Here is a 17,924-nt window from a genome sequence, read left to right on the forward strand (position 1 = left end):
TTTAAGAAATGTAAGAGTACATCTAAACAGGGAAGAAATGTAGCAGATAAACAAACAAAAAATAACCTCACACCACATTCCAGGGTTTCGTGATGTTCGCTGTCAGGGAGGTGAAGGATGATTCTGACTCTCAGATTTCCCAAAATGGCAACAATCCCTATGTTTGTTCTGACACCCCACCCCAAACCCAATCCCCTACTGTGATTAGCAACAAAAACAAAGTTTAGAAAAAAATACCAAATAAGAGGGGAACTGGGAGACAGATTTCCACTTCAGCCTTGTTAGAAAGGAAACCCAAGAAATAAATTACAGGGTGGCTGCCTTAAGATGGAAAAAAGAAGGAAGAAAAGAGGAACATCATGGCGTACTTCCAAAATCGGCCGAGATAAAAGACTCCCTGAAGTATCAGTCAAATGAATGACTGTTTTCTCTGGACAGAAGGCAGCTGTGATGGAAATCCTGAGATGGAGCAGTGAAAGCTAAGGGGATTCGTTCTGTAGGCAGGGGTCCCAGATTGGCATGTCTTGATTTGACACTCAACTTCTAGTATCAGCACAAAAAGAAAAAAAAAAAAACCCTGAAGGAGCTTTTACCAGAAATATTTTTTTCTTCATTCTCAAAAGATAAGCACTGTTTCAAAGAGAGAAATTTGCTTAAATAAAAAAAAGTCAACAAGCATACAGTACCTCTATTATCTGCCAAACTAAGTGCTACAGGAACCTAAATAAGAACAAGGCAGCTCCTGCCCCTAAGAGCTCTATAAATTGTTACTGTTGTTCAGGGACCATTTCTGAAATGTTTGAAACACAGCACTTTCTTTTCTGAAGTATCTCAACCACTGCAGGTTACAATTACTGATTTACAACTCTACGCAGGTCTGCCCCCGGCCCCCCACAAAGTGAGTGTAGAGAATCAAATTCATCTCCATGTGGGATCTACTCAGCCCAATATTTTAGAACCTGGAGGACTCCACAGTGCGATTCTATTAAATGGTCCCTAAAACCAAATAGAAGCCACATTCTAGAAAGGATGAATCAGTCACTTTGATTTCATTTTAACGCAAAGAGGACAGAGTCAAATAATTTGAAAATCATCTTAATAGATGATTAATAGGAGGCACTATGACACTTGTATACCGGTTTCTGTAATAATTTTACTGCATAAGGAATGACAGAGATTGCATAAATCATTAGGTCAACAGCATATATAGGAGGATAAAACAAAACGAACATGATTACTCTGACCCAATAAAACAGGACAGTCCGATTCTTAAAAATATCACAAACTCCCCAAATGTGGTTCCTTTTGGGAGAAAATTTACCTCTTGCATTTTTTGGATATAGTAATGACTATGGTTCCATGAAACTAAATAGAAAACTGCTTTCCAGTCAAAAAACACAAAAAAACAACTTAACATAGAAGTGTGTAGCCCTCTTAACACTGGATGTAACAAAAATAAAGACATCAGGCTGCCTGCTTTTGCCTAAAGCATGGCTTTAATTTTCTATTAACAGTGACAGTTTATGTAGGATACTACATAATTTCCTATGTTATGAAACAGCACAAGTTGAAGAATCCAAAAAATATTGCAGGAGTGAATTTTTTCCTATGGGAAAAGTGTAGATACACTAGATGTTAAAATTTCCATTCTTCATTCAATTATTTGCCCCATTCAAAAAAAAATACAAATAAATATTTCCTTACAAATGATGTTCATAGCACATTGTTTGGGAAAAAAAAAGATTAAAAAAATCTTAATTTACTCTTTCTTGTCATTAAATAAAAATTCTAATATACAGACACATTAGATACTTATATAAATTGTAGGAGTCAGTTTGTCATTTCTTGTTCACAATCCATGTTTAATAATATGAGTCTTTACAACAACACGACTCACATCCCAAATGCAGGTTTAATTCTGCTGCAAGTCGCTCAAGATAATTTTTTTCTGTTTTTCTTTTTAATTAAAAAAGACTTCATCCTTGGAATTTTAGAATTTATGTTTGAGTTGTCTGAAAAAATACAATTTCAATGCAAAAACCACATCAAGCATTCGAGAGTATATTGCTGGTGCTGTAATCTTTTTGCATGTCTGTTTTCACAGAAAAAAATGATAAAATAAACAACATGTAAGACTTTTAAATGGTTAAACGTAAGCACATGATATTAATGATCTGCCTCATGCACACACACACAAACTCAAAAATGAAGGAAAAAGGCTCAGACGTTTTTCTTTTGCATTTGTTCCAGCTTTCTTCTTAGAAGACCATAATTCTCCTTAGTTCCTGATGCCATTGGGTCAAGCCGCAGAGAGATCTCATAGTGTTTTTTGGCCAAGTCTAGATGTCCCCAACGATGATAAAGCACAGCTGAAATAGCAAGAGATCAATTTCATTGGAAATGCTTCTGAATAACTTGTGGTATTCCCAACCACTTGTACAAAGAAATATTACAGAACCTCTGCAAGCAGTTTTCAAAAATCATTGTTTAAAACAATATTGTTTGTACTGCCAACTTTATTTATTGTAATCACACTCCCTGGTGAATGTCTGTTTAACCACCCCCAGTTACTCCCAGGGTTCTTCATATCATTAGGCGTGATCCATCTCCCTACAGCAACATTGTTACATAAAGAAGCAAAAGGAAGAGTACACTAAGTTTCTTGATGCTGCCAGGAAATTTCCCGAAAGCCAGGCTGCACAGGGCTGGGCTCCAGCACTGCTTAGCGCTCTGACCATGTAGAAGACCAGCCATTTACTTTAACAAAGAGTCTCCTATACCTTTTGGCAAAATAATAGCTTGTTTGTTGCCAGCTGGAATTCAGGGCTCTAACATCAAGATCTGACCATAAAATGATAGTTGAAGAAATCTACTTTTTTTTTTTTTGGCTGCATCAGGTCTTAGTTGCGGCACGTGGGATCTTTGTTGAGGCACGTGGGATCTTTCGTTGCGGCGTGTGGGCTTCTCTCTAGTTGTGGCATGCGGGTTCTCTCTTCTCTAGTTGTGGCGTGCAGGCTCCAGGATGCGTGGGCTTTGTAGTTGTGGCGCACGGGTTCCAGAGCGCGTGGGCTCTAGTTGAGGCGCGCGAGCTCGGTAGTTGTGGGGGGCAGGCCTAGTTGCCCCGCGGCATGTGGGATCCTAGTTCCCTGACCAGGGATCGAACCAGAGTCCCCTGCATTGTAAGGCAGATTCTTTACCACTGGACCACATGGAAGTCCCAAGAAATCTACTCATTAGAATGGTAAGCCTCTGACTATTACAATGATTCTCTAAGTAAAACCATCTTTCTATGTGGGCAGTACAGCAACCACTGATGCTTCATCACTTTTCCAAGGGGAAGCTACAGAGTCTATAGGGAAGAGATCTGGTGAAAAAATACTCACGTGACTGAGCCTTCCAAACATCAACATGCTATGTTCTAAAAATCTAAATTATTGAGATGCAAAAATGAAAGAAAGGAATTCTAGGGAATAAGTCATTGTGAACGCATTCTTAGCCAAGACACAGAACAGAAGAACGCAGGGAAGACCAGTCTAGATAAGGAAGGTCCACTTCAGAAGAAGCAAAAGGACACATGTCAGACTGCAAACTTCCAAAGTACTTCTCAGTTGAACTATCTAGGGCTCTTCACTCAAAGAAAGAAAATCTGAGTTTTAACATCAGAAGGCGATTAACTAGTGGGGGATTTTAGGAGTTGTTCTGATCATGCAATTAAGATTTGTAAATATGACTGTTACTTAGCTACCTTATTAATGTGATAATTTCCTTAAAATGCCATATTTTAGAACCAGATTATAAAGGCCAATACAGGTTAGATTTGAATAACAACTCTCCCAACAGTGATTTTACAGAAATGCACCTGTTTCATTAAAATTACACAGAATTTCGATATGATTCAAATTGAAAAATCTCCTTACCCAAATTGCCATGGTAACTTGCAGTATTTGGATGAGCTTTAATTGCTTTGAGGAATAAAGCTTCAGATTCCTAAAAAACGAAATACATGAAAAATAAGGTACTCCACACGATGCAAAAGTTTTATGCAGTTTTATCGCCTATGGGTTTCGAACTTTGAACGTGCTTGTTTTGCTCCACCAAATCCTTCTTCTGGAAACATCTGGGAGCCCAGCAGGGCCACACCCTGTTGAGAAGAGGCTCGGAAGGGTGATCCATTGGGGCAGTGTGTGACTGGGCAAAGGTGACAGGGCAGTAGTCAGGGGATGGTGGCCGCAGAGAGGATGAATATGTTAATGACTCTGCCACCTGCCTCCCTGAAGTGGTGGGAATTCTGCAACTTTAAGCAAGTAGCTCAGTTCAGGGTCCAGGGCAGGATGAGCAAAGGTCAATCAGGAAAGTGCCGGGCTGCTGAGGACACCCACACAAATGTCATTTCTGGTCAGCATCGATGAGCTCATTTCTAAGATTCTCAAGGTAGGAGGTGGAGTCTGTTTAACCTCCCCTAAGAACGCACACCCCCTCAACGACCCAGAAGCAGCCCATTCAGCTGGAGGAAATGAGCAGAGAGAATGAGGGAGAAACAGCCACCTGTCACCTCAGCCACTGCAGGACTGTACGCGAGTGTGACCAAATGCCCCTGAAGTGCGGAACCGATTCTCGGAGAGACTTGCATTTCCCCCATACAGTATTCACTTCCAACCCAGCCAGAGAAACACGGCCAAGTGTTTTCTCGCCTGCTCATCGTGGGACCATGGCCGACTGCATGGCCCCTTTTTACCATAATGTTGAAAAATAAAGATGCCTCATTGCTCTCAGCGACAGCTGCCGGGGGTGACTATCACACCATCTACATTCGTGTCCCTAAAGGGCCACTCATGCTTTAATCAGGGTCACAGGCTCAGCTTCAACAACCAAGGCTGGGGGTTTGGGGACAGGTTTTTACCTTCTATCTGTGACCTACATGAGCTTCTCCCAGGGGGCCTCCCATATCCAGGATCACATGTTTTATAAAGTGCAGGGAGACCAGTTTCCTTTGCCTTGTGCTGGCTGGGCAAACATCTCTGACACCACCTTTTAGACAGAGCTGGCAGAGAAAAATCTGTATTTTAGAAATGTGGTCTGTGAGGGAATGAATGAAGATGTCAGGATTACACGCAGGATGTCAGCAAACGTCACTCTCAGAACTCGGCTCAAAGTCAGGGTCTACATTCCGAGTTGCGGGAGAGAAAACTCCTTCAAGGAAGTCTAAGTTTTCCTGCTGTGTTAGGTGTGCTGGAAACAAAAATGAAAACAATGCAAACAAACGAAAAATCAAATGGATTGTGCAGATCTGTAGCTGTGCTCTTTCTGATGATTTTCAAATGTTTCCATTTAAAACCTCAAGTATAAGAAATGGAAAGGCTGGGGAACCTCAACCTACTTTAAAATGCTCCTCCACACGCAAAGGAAGCAGTGTTATCTGGAGACAACAGATGTAGAGATAAAAGGCAAGTTAGGAGTTCTCTCGGGGATGCTAGATTCATTTTTTGATTCATTTAACTCATTTCTCAAGCGCCCACAAGTGCGGACATCGTTCAGGACGATGTGCAGTCAGAGTCAGGTTTGGAGGATGTAGTGGGGTTTAGGAGAGTGGGCAATGGCGCAGGGGTGAGGGCTTACAGCCTGTCTAGGGGCTGTAGGTCTTGGCAAGGCAAGGCTGGTGGGAAGGAGTGGGTATGAGGATCAGGGAGGTAATAGGGGAAGAAAAAAAGGACTCAAAGTTTCCAAGCCTGGGGACTTCCCTGGCGGTCCAGTGGTTAAGACTCCGTGCTTTCAATGCTGGAGGCACGGGTTCGATCCCTGATCGGGGAACTAAGATCCCATATGCCTCAAAGCGTGGCCAAAAAAAAAAAAAGTTTCCAAGCCTGGAAGACAGAAAAACAATGGCACATTGAAAAAAGAAGGGGCATCAGGAGGAAGAGTGGGTTTGTGGGGCACTGTGAGTGTGGGTTAGACATGCTCCATTTTGGGTAACATTGGGACTGGAGGCCTCGTTAGAACACGAATGCCCGCAGGTATTCAACGCCCATGAAATGCTCATCTATTAAATCAGGCTTTTTAATGGCCCTGTTCTGGGAAGCGATGAACTATTCATAAACTGATCTTCTGTGGAGGTTCAAGGATGCTTCAAGACCCAAGTAATGAGCTGACTTATGCCAAGGAACAAATAAATAAACTCATGCTTAAAATCAGGGATTGTTTTTCCTCGACAGACAGGTAAAATAACATATTACTTTCTAAAGTGTGTTAGACAAAATGTGTATGACCAAGGTTTAGGGTAACACCAGGGACAGAGCAAGGCCTTGCAAAGGAGCAAGTGAGGGTCCTTCTGTCTAGGCGGCAAGGACTGGGCAGTCGGAGGTCATTTCAGCCACGCCGGCCGCCAGGGTTGCAGCATCATCTCAGCAGCATCCTTAAACCCGCGTCTATTCTCCCAAACAGGCTTCCACAAGGAACACCCTGCAGAACACTCTGGCTGGGAAGGGAATGTGGGTGGTCCAACGTGAAGTTGAAACCACCAGTCACATAGCAAGAATAGCTCCCTCTTCAATTCACCTTCCTTTCTTCCAGTTCAGTTGAGACAAAGTCTCCGTTTGGTGGTGGTTTGGGGTCACCCCCCAATACCTTCCAATCTCCCTTTGAGGCTAACTGAGGGTTCACCCTCAGGCTCAGAGCCTGAGCCAGTAGTAGTACCTACCTGAGATTTAGTAAAATTATTCTATTTTCATTTACCTTATATTTCTAGTAAAGATAGCATGTTTCCACTTTAATTACCATTTGTGTTTAAAATCTATTTAAAGAAATATATCAAGTGAATAATAAGTAGTATCTAGATGTGGCCAAAAAAAAAATTCATAAGGGTATGACATAAATGTCTGGAGTTGGGGAAACTGCTCTCTAGACGTAATCTGCTCTTAAACTACAGGGCCCGTGGAACAGGTGATGCAGAGAGAGAATCAGCACGAGAGGCAATGTTCACCACTGAAAAACATCACTTATGATGCAATAGGCATCATAAATGCTAATGGATTTTCATGATCCTTCGAGTTTCATTCAATAATCACTAGACTAAAATTACTGCCATGTATGTATACATGTATACAATGTTTCATAGTTATAAATTACCTTCTTGTGCATTTCTTTCTTAGCACCATGTCCATTTTACAGAAGAATAAACTGAGGAGTGGTTAAGTGATGGCTCTTGGGTAAAAGGGCTGCTCGGATTAAAAAGGTGCCCCATTATCACCTGGATGTAATGAGAATGCTCACATCGAAGTCTCAAAATAGATTCCGGAAGCCTGAACGTTTCAGAACCGAACATGGGATGTGTTCCATCATTTCACAGTGGTTCACTGGGCACTTACAAAATGCCCAGTGGTTGGGGAGGGGTGGAGCGGCAATGGAGACACGAAAAGGGGACTTAAGACTCCGGCCTCAAGGAGCCTCCAGGCTCACTAAGGACATTGACCAGGAGTTAGTGATAATCTACAACAGCAAATGCCTAGGTGGAAAGGGAGGTGCACAGACCACAGACACCTGTCCTGATGGGGACGGTGGCCCAGCTGCAAGGTCTGCTTGCCCCACCCCTGCAAGTCACCACCACGTCACCTCTTCGTCCAAGCGTCCCCGCCCAGTGCCCAAAGTTCAGTTCCTTATTTCAGATTTCATCCTCTGTTTTCCTATCTTAGGCTCAGCACCCTGGCCTAGACAGTTAGGATGCAAAATGCATAGAGAAACAGGAAACCCATTTCTCCATTCTGCTTTATGGAGTATTTTCTACTTTATCTGGAAAAAAAAACCATACAAAACACCACTGTGAACTGGAACCCAAATCAACCCCAGGTCCTGTCACCTTACTAGGAATTCCAGTTTATAAGCTGTGGGATGACAGAAAAATCAGCACATGATCACATAAGCTGCATCTCAAAGATGGTCACTGGACACTCCCACCCCGTCCCAGGCTGCCAATAGATGGCTGGAAAGTCATTAGAAAGGAACCCACACACCTCACCTCCCTCTCCTCCACAGAAGTAGGTCTGTAAAAAATAAAACGAAACCCCTCAAAAGGTTATCTTGGGGGCAAAATCTAGAAATTCAAAAATGTATTCTGATGCTATTAAACTCCCTGATTATTCAATTCAAAAAGGATAGAAATGCATGAGACATCTTACTACTGTATTGTTACAGAAAATTATACCGATAATGATACCTAATGAGCCGAACAGGAGAAGTATGAATTAATCACTACTATTAGGCCAAGTGTGATCAAAATCAGATATGGCCGCTGATTCAAAAAGGAAATATTTCTCTCATGAAAGGACGAAGACACAGCTTCTAAAAGTGTGTTTTCTGTAACGTCTGTGCTAGGAAGCTGGGATGCTGGTTAGAATGCATACTCCCTGACCTTACCCAATGCAGCCATGGGGAGAAATACGGGCATCTGTATTCTCACGGACTCCCTCGGTGGTTCTGATACACAAAACTAAAATCTGAGATCAGTGCTACTAGGAACAGAGTCCCCTTCAATATCCAGGGAGTTACGTGCCTTCTGATTCAAGGTCTACTCCTGGCCCACCCTGGGACCCCAGTTAGTTAGAGGCCTGATGCAATATCTTGTGGTTTTCGTTGGTCAGAAACTTCTAGGGCTTTGCAGATGACCTGTAACTTCCTGTAGGTGAGGAAAAACCTGGAAGCAGCGAGAACCCATCCTATATTCTCCACGGGCTGGTACTCTTTTTGTGCAGAAGAGGACGAGCCCCAGCACCAGGGACAGAATCATAGCTCCATGCCAGGAGCTGGGGCATCTGCTAGGATTTTTTTGGCTTCTCCTCCCCTCCCACGTTTGAGCAATGCTGGTGAATTCTGACCAGAAAGCATGTGGAGTCTGAGTCCACAAATTCATCTCTTGCGCAGCTTCTCAAAGCAAACTGACTGAGCCACACTGGTACGCAGCTACCACTAGTTGGGCCGAATTCTGAATTTAACTGGGCAGACGTTACATCGATGGTTCCTGTCAGATGCTGGCATTCACTGCAAGAAATCACGGCCTGCAGTTCACACACCTTGTATTTCTGGGACTTTCCCAGCACGTTTGCCAAGGAGAACATCAGAGAGTGGTCATTCGGTATTAATTCCAGTGCCTCTCTTCCCACAGCTTCGGCTTGGGCTAAATTACCTGTGAATGAACAACGGAAAACTTAAAAAACATGTTCGCGTTGTACTCGTATTTTAGTCTCTCTCTCTAATTAACAGGGCTTATGTGCATTATGCCCAATGATTATGAATAAACTACTTAAGAAGATCAACGTAGAACAGTAATATACACACACATACACGACACTCAACACACACACACGACCTATCAGTTGCAAAGCCACTGCAGTCCAGCACAATTCTGACATACCAACAGCTTTTGATTAACTTCTGTCAAAGCATGTAAAATCTAATTTCAATTTCCCCCAGATACCAGTTATACCCAGATCGGAGAAAACAAGTCTGCAGAATAAGGATATCACAGCAACAGTTTAATAACTGAATGTTTATAGTATTGAAGCTCACATGCTACACTTTCATTAGGAACAAGATGTGTATCTCCCTCCACACTGAGTAGATGGCTAACTAGCTTTAAATTCTGCCAAATGAAAACTATCATTTCCTATGGGACGGCTGGATTTTTAAAAGTAGGGGAACAGAGAAACTTCTAATTGATTGAGTCTCGCACGGGCTAAGAAACCAGGTCACCAAATTTATTACCATTATATCGAAAATAAGAATCTCTGAGTGTAGGTTTGAGAGCACCTCCTTTGAGTACCATCCATGAACTTTAGAGCATGGACCTAGCACCATCCATTTCATAAGCCCAGAAATGGATGGTACCTGCTCCAGGTACCTCCAGCATCCTAGATGATGGCCATTGCCAGATGACAGGCTTCAGGAGAAATGAGATGCTAGTGCACACCTGCCCCCATGACTCAACACCAACTCTAAGCCAAGTGTCACCTTCCCAAACATTCATATTGCAATATGTCAAAGGACACTCCATATTCTAGAAGTACACACATATTTGTCATGTAAAATATTGAACCCCATATTAATTAAAAACAAACAAACAAAACTCTAACACACACTAGGGGAAAAAAAAAAGCACAAGCATCTGTTTCCTAATTATCCAACGGCACTATACTATGGACTGACTGAATCGCTTCTCCACACCTGTGTTATCAAGGAGGATGATCATGTTGTTCCAGGCCAGGCTGTGCTCTGGCTTCAGCACGGTAGCATTCCTCCACGCGTTCAGCGCATCAACGTGACGATTTAGATCTGCATACTGAACAGAAAGCAGGGACACCCCCAATCAATATTCCAGTTCTTTTTTGTGCTTTCTTTCTACAAGATATAACCATACCAAACCCGAAACCAAACCGAACCGAACTTGTATTTATCGAGCTTGTAATTTTTCATATTAACTCATTTAGCCTCCAAACAATCTCAGTGAAGGAGAGAACTATCCCCGTTTTACAGATGAAGTAAATAACTGAGGCACAGAGAAAGGAAGTAACGTGTCCACAGTGCCATATCTAGAAATGGGAGAGCACGGACTGAGACCAGGTGGTCTAGCTCCTGAGCCTACAACCTTTTTTTTTTTTTTTTTTTTTTTTTTTGCGGTACGCGGGCCTCACACTGTTGTGGCCTCTCCCGTTGCGGAGCACAGGCTCCGGACGCGCAGGCTCAGCGGCCATGGCTCACAGACCCAGCCGCTCCGCGGTATGTGGGATCTTCCCGGACAGGGACACGAACCCGTGTCCCCTGCATCGGCAGGCGGACTCTCAACCACTGCGCCACCAGGGGAGCCCAAGCCTACAACCTTTTAACTACAACCCATAATTTAGTGATTCCAGGTGTCAAAGCATGTTTCAGACTACTTCAGAGAGGTTAAGGAAAAAACCTAATCCTTAGTATTTTTCCAGAAAGACTTCACATAGTCTATCTTTGATAAGGTATTATTTAAAATGGTCAACAAAATATTTAATGTGATTAAAAGCTCTATGTGCCAAATTCACCTTGTGAAGAATGGTCTTCCTGCCTACATCTAAGCTTCCTATAAAACTGTGAGTACATCAGACATACTTTATGAACTGGTTGGAAAAGTCTTAAGCAGTAAATGTAAACGTCTTTCCCAGTTTGGAGCCTGTTTGCCTCCTTCAGGAAGGAGAGAATGATCTGTTGCTTTCTTTTGAGAGGGAATGTTAACATCGACAACAGAATATGAAATGGCTGGCTGTCAATCCGCATAGTTAATAAAAGCACGCAGAGGGGGAAAGTGATGGATTGTTTAACAGGTGACCCTCTTGCCCTCTTTAACTCTGTTCAAATGCACATCTCATCTGAATGAACACGGTTCCATTAACTCTGCAAAAAAGTACACAAGATTACAATTTATCAGAGTTTAAGGCTATTTCCTTATTTACTGTCAAGTCTGTCTTTTCATTAGACAACAGAAACATTGTGACTTGCCCCATGACCCCACACACAGCAAACAGGTGGCACAGTACGCAAGAAAAAGAAAGGTTTAAGGAATTACAGAAACATTTGTGAATATCCATTTGCTAAAGATGTCGGAATTTCCCAAGAGACTCAGAGACTCCAGTTACAATACTTTAGCCCTTAAATGAGGAAACATGTAAAGTTCAAAGACTTAAAATAATTTAGGATGCCCAATTATACCAACATTTAATTCTCTTTATACTTGATGTTCCATTGATTTCTCAGCCAGTTCTCTCCAGCAAGTGACAGGCAATTGAGTCATGTGGAGACGATCTGCGGTGACATGCTTTCAAAGGCACCCAGGAAAACCAACATAACTTCGTTTACACAACAAAAACATTCTTTACATATTTTATTATTTATTATTATATTTCATTACTATTTATTGAAGAACAACCCCAGCCTGAACCAGGTAACACTCCTATTCTGCCTTGAACTTTACCTTTTATACCATCTATACAAAGTGAACAAGCACTTTAAGGGAAACAGAGAAAAATGGTGATTTAGAAAGAACTACCCATTCTGAAAGTGGACAGGCAATAAGCATGTTATTTACCTATTAGTCCTATGCTCAACCTTCTATGCTCTGCAAACTACATTTCCCATGGTGCTTTGCTACTTGGCCCCCGGTCAAGTCTCTCTGCCAATAGAAGTCACAGGTGATGATCAGATAGTTGGAAGACGGAGTAGCGCTTTCCCCCCATTCTCGCTCTCTCCTTCCTTGTCCTTGGCAGTGTCTCTACAGTGGCCATGTCCCCTCCCTCCACAGTCCCTGGGCTGGACTTTGGTCCTTCTGTCACAATCTCAGCCTTCAGGTGATGGTAGATCCTGAGATGTGGTGCCTTCTATGAGCTCTTAAATTCTGGTGGCATCACTTCATTCCATGTGTTCCCCTAACCCTACAGGGTTTCCTTTTACTCTCTGAGTTAATGTCACCTTTCCATGTGTGTTCTTCCAACAACTGTCTAACCCATTCCTTGTATTGAATCTTCTCTATTTAAAATACTTAGCACGGGGACTTCCCTGGTGGTCCAGTGGGTAAGACCCTGTGCTCCCAATTCAGGGGGCTGGGGTTCGATCACTGGTTGGGGAACTAGATCCCGCATGCATGCATGCTGCAACTAAGAGTCTGCATGCTGCAACTAAAGATCCTGCATGCCACAACTAAGACCCAGTGCAACCAAAATAAATAAAGAAATAAATATTTTTTTAAAAAGAGAGAGATTATTTTTAAAAAAATACTTAGCATGGTTTTGGTTTTCCTGAATGGATCCTGCCTGATGCAATTAGTCCTTGCAAAATGAACTGTCTCCAGTCACTATTACCGTAATTTTCTAATGTTAGTAATGTGTCCCAAATAATCCAGCTCTTCCCAATTTCCTACGGCACAAGAGAAGTTCATTATAGTCCCTTCTTTCCTGTATCCAGAAATCAAAACACATTTCTGTCTCCCACTACTGAAGAGTGACTAAGGAAGGTTTTTTCAGAAAGGAAACTCTTCAGTTATTAAGTTCCTATTATTTGCCGATATAAAAATATACTGGTTGAGCTGTTAAAGATTAAGCTCTTAATGCTTTTAAGCTGTCAAGCAGGCAAAAGCTGGATAATTAAACAACAAAGGAGAGCAAAATCTTTAAATAACCAAGAACAGTTGGCAGGAGGGAACACAGAAAGATTACTTCACGGTAGCATAATTAGTAAACAGTACACAGAAAACAGTACAAGGTCTCAATAGTCAGTACTACAGATGATCTTCTAAGTGAGAGTGGGGATGAGTTCCAGGGCCTGAAGCACGTGTTAAAATCTTCTATTTTGCATTCTATCTTCCTTTCTTTGGATGTAACTTGGCTCATTTAGCATTAATTCTCAATTTCCCAAACCCCAAGGAATTGCAGTGACAGGCAGCTACTGGGGGAAGGAAGAAGACCGCTAAGTATTAGAGCTTTAAAGTATAACTGAGGGCTCCAGGCAGATACACTCACTTCACAAACAATATCCTGAAAAAAGAGCTGCCTCCAAAAAAGAAAAAGAAAAAAGAATGAAAGAAGATTTCGTGTGGATCTCAAGTATAATATGTCACGCAAGTCCTAGCGTAGACACAATAAATAGAAACAGTAATCCCTGCAATAACCACCGATGCAAGTATTTGGATAATACCCAATTTGTTCCCAGATCCCATTCTCACTTCATTAACTTTGCAAGGACCCACCCTGCTCTGTGTGTGACTGGATTTTCTGGTCTCTATTGGTATTATTACAGTGGAGTTTTACTGTCTCTCCCCTACTCCAAGAAAACAAGATAGAGGACCCGAAAATGCCACCCCAAATATACCATTTTGGCATAAAGATTATTGCACTGAAGGCATTTGAGAGTCAACAGATGCAGAAAGCAGCTTTCCTGGAGCTTCCCTGATCTGACTAAAAGCAGAAACTTCTGAGAAAGGAGGAGGGCCTCCCCTCCTGGGGAAGTTTTATGGCTATGGAGAAGACGAACCTACACAAACACACCTCACTTCATTATATACGTGAGGTTTCCCCCATATATTTACCTTCCCACAGTTCGTCAGCTTGGAAGCCTGAAACCTCTTTCTTTGTCTTGTCATTTCTCTACAAATGTATAGTTCTCTGCTAAGATGCTACATAAGCCCAAGTTCTAACCATCCCTTTGAGTTACCCCACTTGTCTGCCCACTGCACACGGTAATAAACTCTGTTTTTCTCGTTATCACCTCCATCACCTCACAGAACTACCATTTTGCGGGTGTGCGCTTATTTTCTTTATTAAGGAAAGCAAGAGTTTTAATAATTAAGCTGTGCGTCCTCATGGAGACCTTTCAGAAATGATGACAAAATCTATTTCACTATCATTAGCAATATATGCTTTCAGATTTTTTTTTTAATTAATTAATTAATTTTATTTTTGGCTGCGTTGGGTCTCTGTTGCTGCCCATGGGCTTTCTCTAGTTGAGGCGCGCGCGGGGCTGCTCTTCGTTGCGGTGCGCGGGCTTCTCACTGCGCTGGTTTCTCTTGTTGCGGAGCATGGGCTCTAGGTGCACGGGCTTCAGTAGTTGTGGCACGTGGGCTCAGTAGTTGTGGCGCACGGGCTTAGCTGCTCTGCAGCATGTTGGATCTTCCCGGACCAGGGCTCGAACCCGTGTCCCCTGCACTGGCAGGCGGATTCTTAACCACTGTGACACCAGGGAAGTCCCACGCTTTCAGATTTTAAGATTATTGAACTTATTGTATGAGCTACTGCTGTATTATTTATTTGAAGAAAGAAACTATATTTAAAAAAAAAAGTCAAGAGCAATAACAGCTTTATAAATATCCTGTTAGTAACCAAAAAGAGCAAGTCTCTACAGAACACATTATGCTCTATTCCCATTGAATAATCTCAAAGCCCTTTTGTGGGCTCCTGAGCTTTCTTTCATGGGGGGATAGTTACCTGTAAAAATGCAGGAACAGTCCCTTGAGGCAGCAGAAGAGGAAATCTCAGAAGTCACATTATGGGTTTGCTTTTTTTAAATTTCAGTTTTTATTCAATTGGTGTTTTAAAAACAGAGAGACCAATGTTTATCAGGAAGTAACCCCTTGGAATACTGTTTAACAGGGCACAAAGGGACTTTTAAAAATTGTAATTTATTCCTTAGTTTAACCTGTTGCCTTTATGATCTCTTAAACTTGGCTAACTCAAGTTGGCTTGCTCTCTAATTAGAGCTAAAAAAAAAACTACATGTGAGGAAAGCAAATAGCTACCTTCAACTGAGATAAAAGTACGTGAAAGAGCTTCATAAGATGTAGAGGGTTAGAATGGGTGTCGCTCTTCTCACTTTATTATAAAGAAGGAAACAAAACCAAGCTTTTCTGCTGCAGCCACAGGGCACCATGTGCTTACCAAACGCCCGAGGTTGTAGTAACAATCTGGGTATTTCCTCCTGTGCTTGATCGCCGTCCGGTAACTTTGCTCGGCCGCCTGGAACCGTTTCAGGCTGTTTTGCACGATGCCTAAATTCATCCACGCGGCAGCGAAGTCTGGCCTGGAAGACAAACAAGGAAAAGAAAGGCTTAGCTCCCAGAACGCTGGAGCGCATTTCCATGCCGTGAGCATGATTATAAAACAACGCTTACTGTATCTGTACAGCCAAAGACAGCAGCTCCTCTGCTTCCTGGAGCTCATTCCTTTCTTTTAAGATATTTCCCAGATTATTCATGGCATGAACGTACTTCGGATTTAATCTGGAAGTGGAGAGAGAAACCAAGCCTGTAGTCTTCCCTAAACTCTCAGGAATTGGCAAATTTATCTTAAAGTTGGGGTCCTCGTGGGGACAGGTTTTTAACGCTAGAAAGTTAAAATAAGACATGTGTACTGTAAAGACAGCATTTCTTCTGTGAGACAGGATGCTTGCAGTACCTCACAGCTTCCCGGTAATATCTAATGGCAGCTGTCTGATTGCCTTTATCAGCCAGGTTTTTGCCCACATTGTAGTGAACCTGAAAAGACAGAGAAAATTGGCCATCAGCTGCCAGACTTCTTTGTTCAGAGCTGGGATGCCTACCATACCTTCTAAACGAAAGCAAAAGATAATGGTATTAAAAAACAAGCCCCTACCAGAACTTTAGCTAAACCCCTACAGAGGCTGGGCCGAGCTTGCTGGTGCTTTAGTACCCTGCCCTGTAAGAAAAGATTCGAGGAAAGGGAGGTGACAAGCAGATGGTAACACTAAAGTGTGACAGCGGAATACTGGCTAAAGAACTCAACAGAGAAAACTGGGAAGTTAGGAAGCTGGGCTGGTTTTACTGTGAAACCCTGACGCCCCCTCCTTCTCACACACCTGCACCCACTAGGGCTGAGCTGCAAAGTCCAACCACACATGCATGTGAGGAAACAGTGACGATTCTGTACTTTAAACAAATACAGCACTTTCTTGTATGACACCTTTCTTCTGTAGCAATACTAGCATTCCACTTTACACTAATCAAATCCTCCCTCCCTTATTCCTTTAGGTAATGAGTGCACCCCAGGCACCATGTCGGCAGCTACAGATACAATGGTGGGCAAACCATTCAGACCCCTGCCTCCTGAGCCCTGGATGGGAGTCAAATGCCCTCATTAGTAAATGTGTCACTCGAAGGGGCCGGGGCTCTGGAGGAAGGTGAGTCTGAGGACGGCACCTGGTTGAGTGTCAGGAAGGCTGTCCTATAAAGGGCCTTCCAGCAGAGACCTGAACGGGGGTCATCCGGTAAAGGGGCTGCAGTGGAGCAAGTGTCCCAGGTGGAGCAGCAAGGGGCAGGGTCCCTGGCCTAGAGGAAGCCTGCTACATTTGGCTGAGCAGCTACAGGCAGCCTGGCGTCGCTGAGTGCAGACAGCAGGGGTGACCAGGCTACACAGGGAACCCCGAGAGGCGTTGGGTACCGTTTAGTCTTTGCCCCAAGAGAAGTGGGAGGCCAGTGCGGGGTCTGTTAAGTGCCTGAGTTTCCTAGGGCTGCGGTAACAAAGGACCACAAGCTGGGGGCTTAGAGACAACAGAAATGTATTCCGCCGGAGTTCTGGAGGCCGAAATTAGCAGCAGCAAGGCTGGTTCCCACTGGAGGCTCTGAGGAAAACGTCCACGCTTCTCTCATCTTCCGACCGTGGCCGGCCAGCCCTGGTGTACCTTGCTCTGTGGCTGCAGCGCTCGAATCTCTGCCTCTGTCTTCACGTGGCCCTCTCCCCGCCATGTGTCCATGTCTCTGCTCTCTCTTATAAGGACACCAGTCATAGTGGATTAAGGGTCCACCCTATTCCAGTATAACCTCATCTTAACTTACATCTGAATGACATCTGCAAGGACCCCCCTCCTAAATAAACAGGGCTTAGGATTTGAACACATCTTGGGGGCGGGAGGGGGGGCAATTCAACCCATAACAAAAGCCAGGGGTAGGAGGGTGGCAGAGGGTCAGAATCAGATTTAGGTTTATGTAAAATAAGTCACACTGGGAAACTCACATGAGTCAGGAGAAAGCCAATGCTGGGGGTCCAGGGAGAGCCTGTAGCTGCAGCCCCAAGAACGAGGATGGCGGACGGAGCTGGGTGGTGGTGAAGAAGTGGAGGCACCTGAGGAACACTGAAGAAGCAAAGAGCCCAGGGCAGCAGAACTAAACGGACCCATGAGGACTATTACCAGAAGTATTTACCGATCATCAAACGCTCCTCTTGGAGGCTTACAACGTAAAGGCCAACAGCAATCTCAGAGGAGATGATGCTACAGAAAAGTCATTCAACTGGGTGTGTGCAGCGTGACTAATAATAACTAACAGTGTGGCTGGCACGTACTGAGGGACTGCTTTGGCACCATTAAGTGTCTTGCCCTAGGTTGTGGTACTAGAGTTGAACCCAGGCTCCAAA

The 17,924-nt window shown here is 43.3% G+C and overlaps 1 protein-coding gene across 5 annotated transcripts in view; it reads right to left on the reverse strand.

The window, feature by feature from the left end:
• Positions 1-1,128: 1,128 nt before the first annotated feature.
• Positions 1,129-17,924, reverse strand: part of TMTC4 (transmembrane O-mannosyltransferase targeting cadherins 4) — a 61,846-nt gene continuing 45,050 nt past the window's right edge. For 3 of the 5 annotated variants that reach the window (XM_019920944.3, XM_033843692.2, XM_033843691.2), the window contains 7 exons: positions 15,951-16,030; positions 15,668-15,775; positions 15,435-15,576; positions 10,210-10,324; positions 9,060-9,172; positions 3,918-3,987; positions 1,129-2,369 (listed from right to left, as the gene is read on the reverse strand). In XM_019920944.3, the coding sequence (XP_019776503.1) occupies positions 2,221-2,369; positions 3,918-3,987; positions 9,060-9,172; positions 10,210-10,324; positions 15,435-15,576; positions 15,668-15,775; positions 15,951-16,030 (777 nt within the window). In that variant the 3' untranslated portion in view covers positions 1,129-2,220. Of the gene's footprint in view, positions 2,370-3,917; positions 3,988-9,059; positions 9,173-10,209; positions 10,325-11,725; positions 12,922-15,434; positions 15,577-15,667; positions 15,776-15,950; positions 16,031-17,924 lie in introns of those variants that run through there. The other 2 variants (XM_033843693.2, XR_012327758.1) reach the window with 2 other exon arrangements.

The sequence above is a fragment of the Tursiops truncatus genome, chromosome 18 (assembly GCF_011762595.2).
Source record: "Tursiops truncatus isolate mTurTru1 chromosome 18, mTurTru1.mat.Y, whole genome shotgun sequence".
In the NCBI taxonomy this organism is placed as follows: domain Eukaryota; kingdom Metazoa; phylum Chordata; class Mammalia; order Artiodactyla; family Delphinidae; genus Tursiops; species Tursiops truncatus.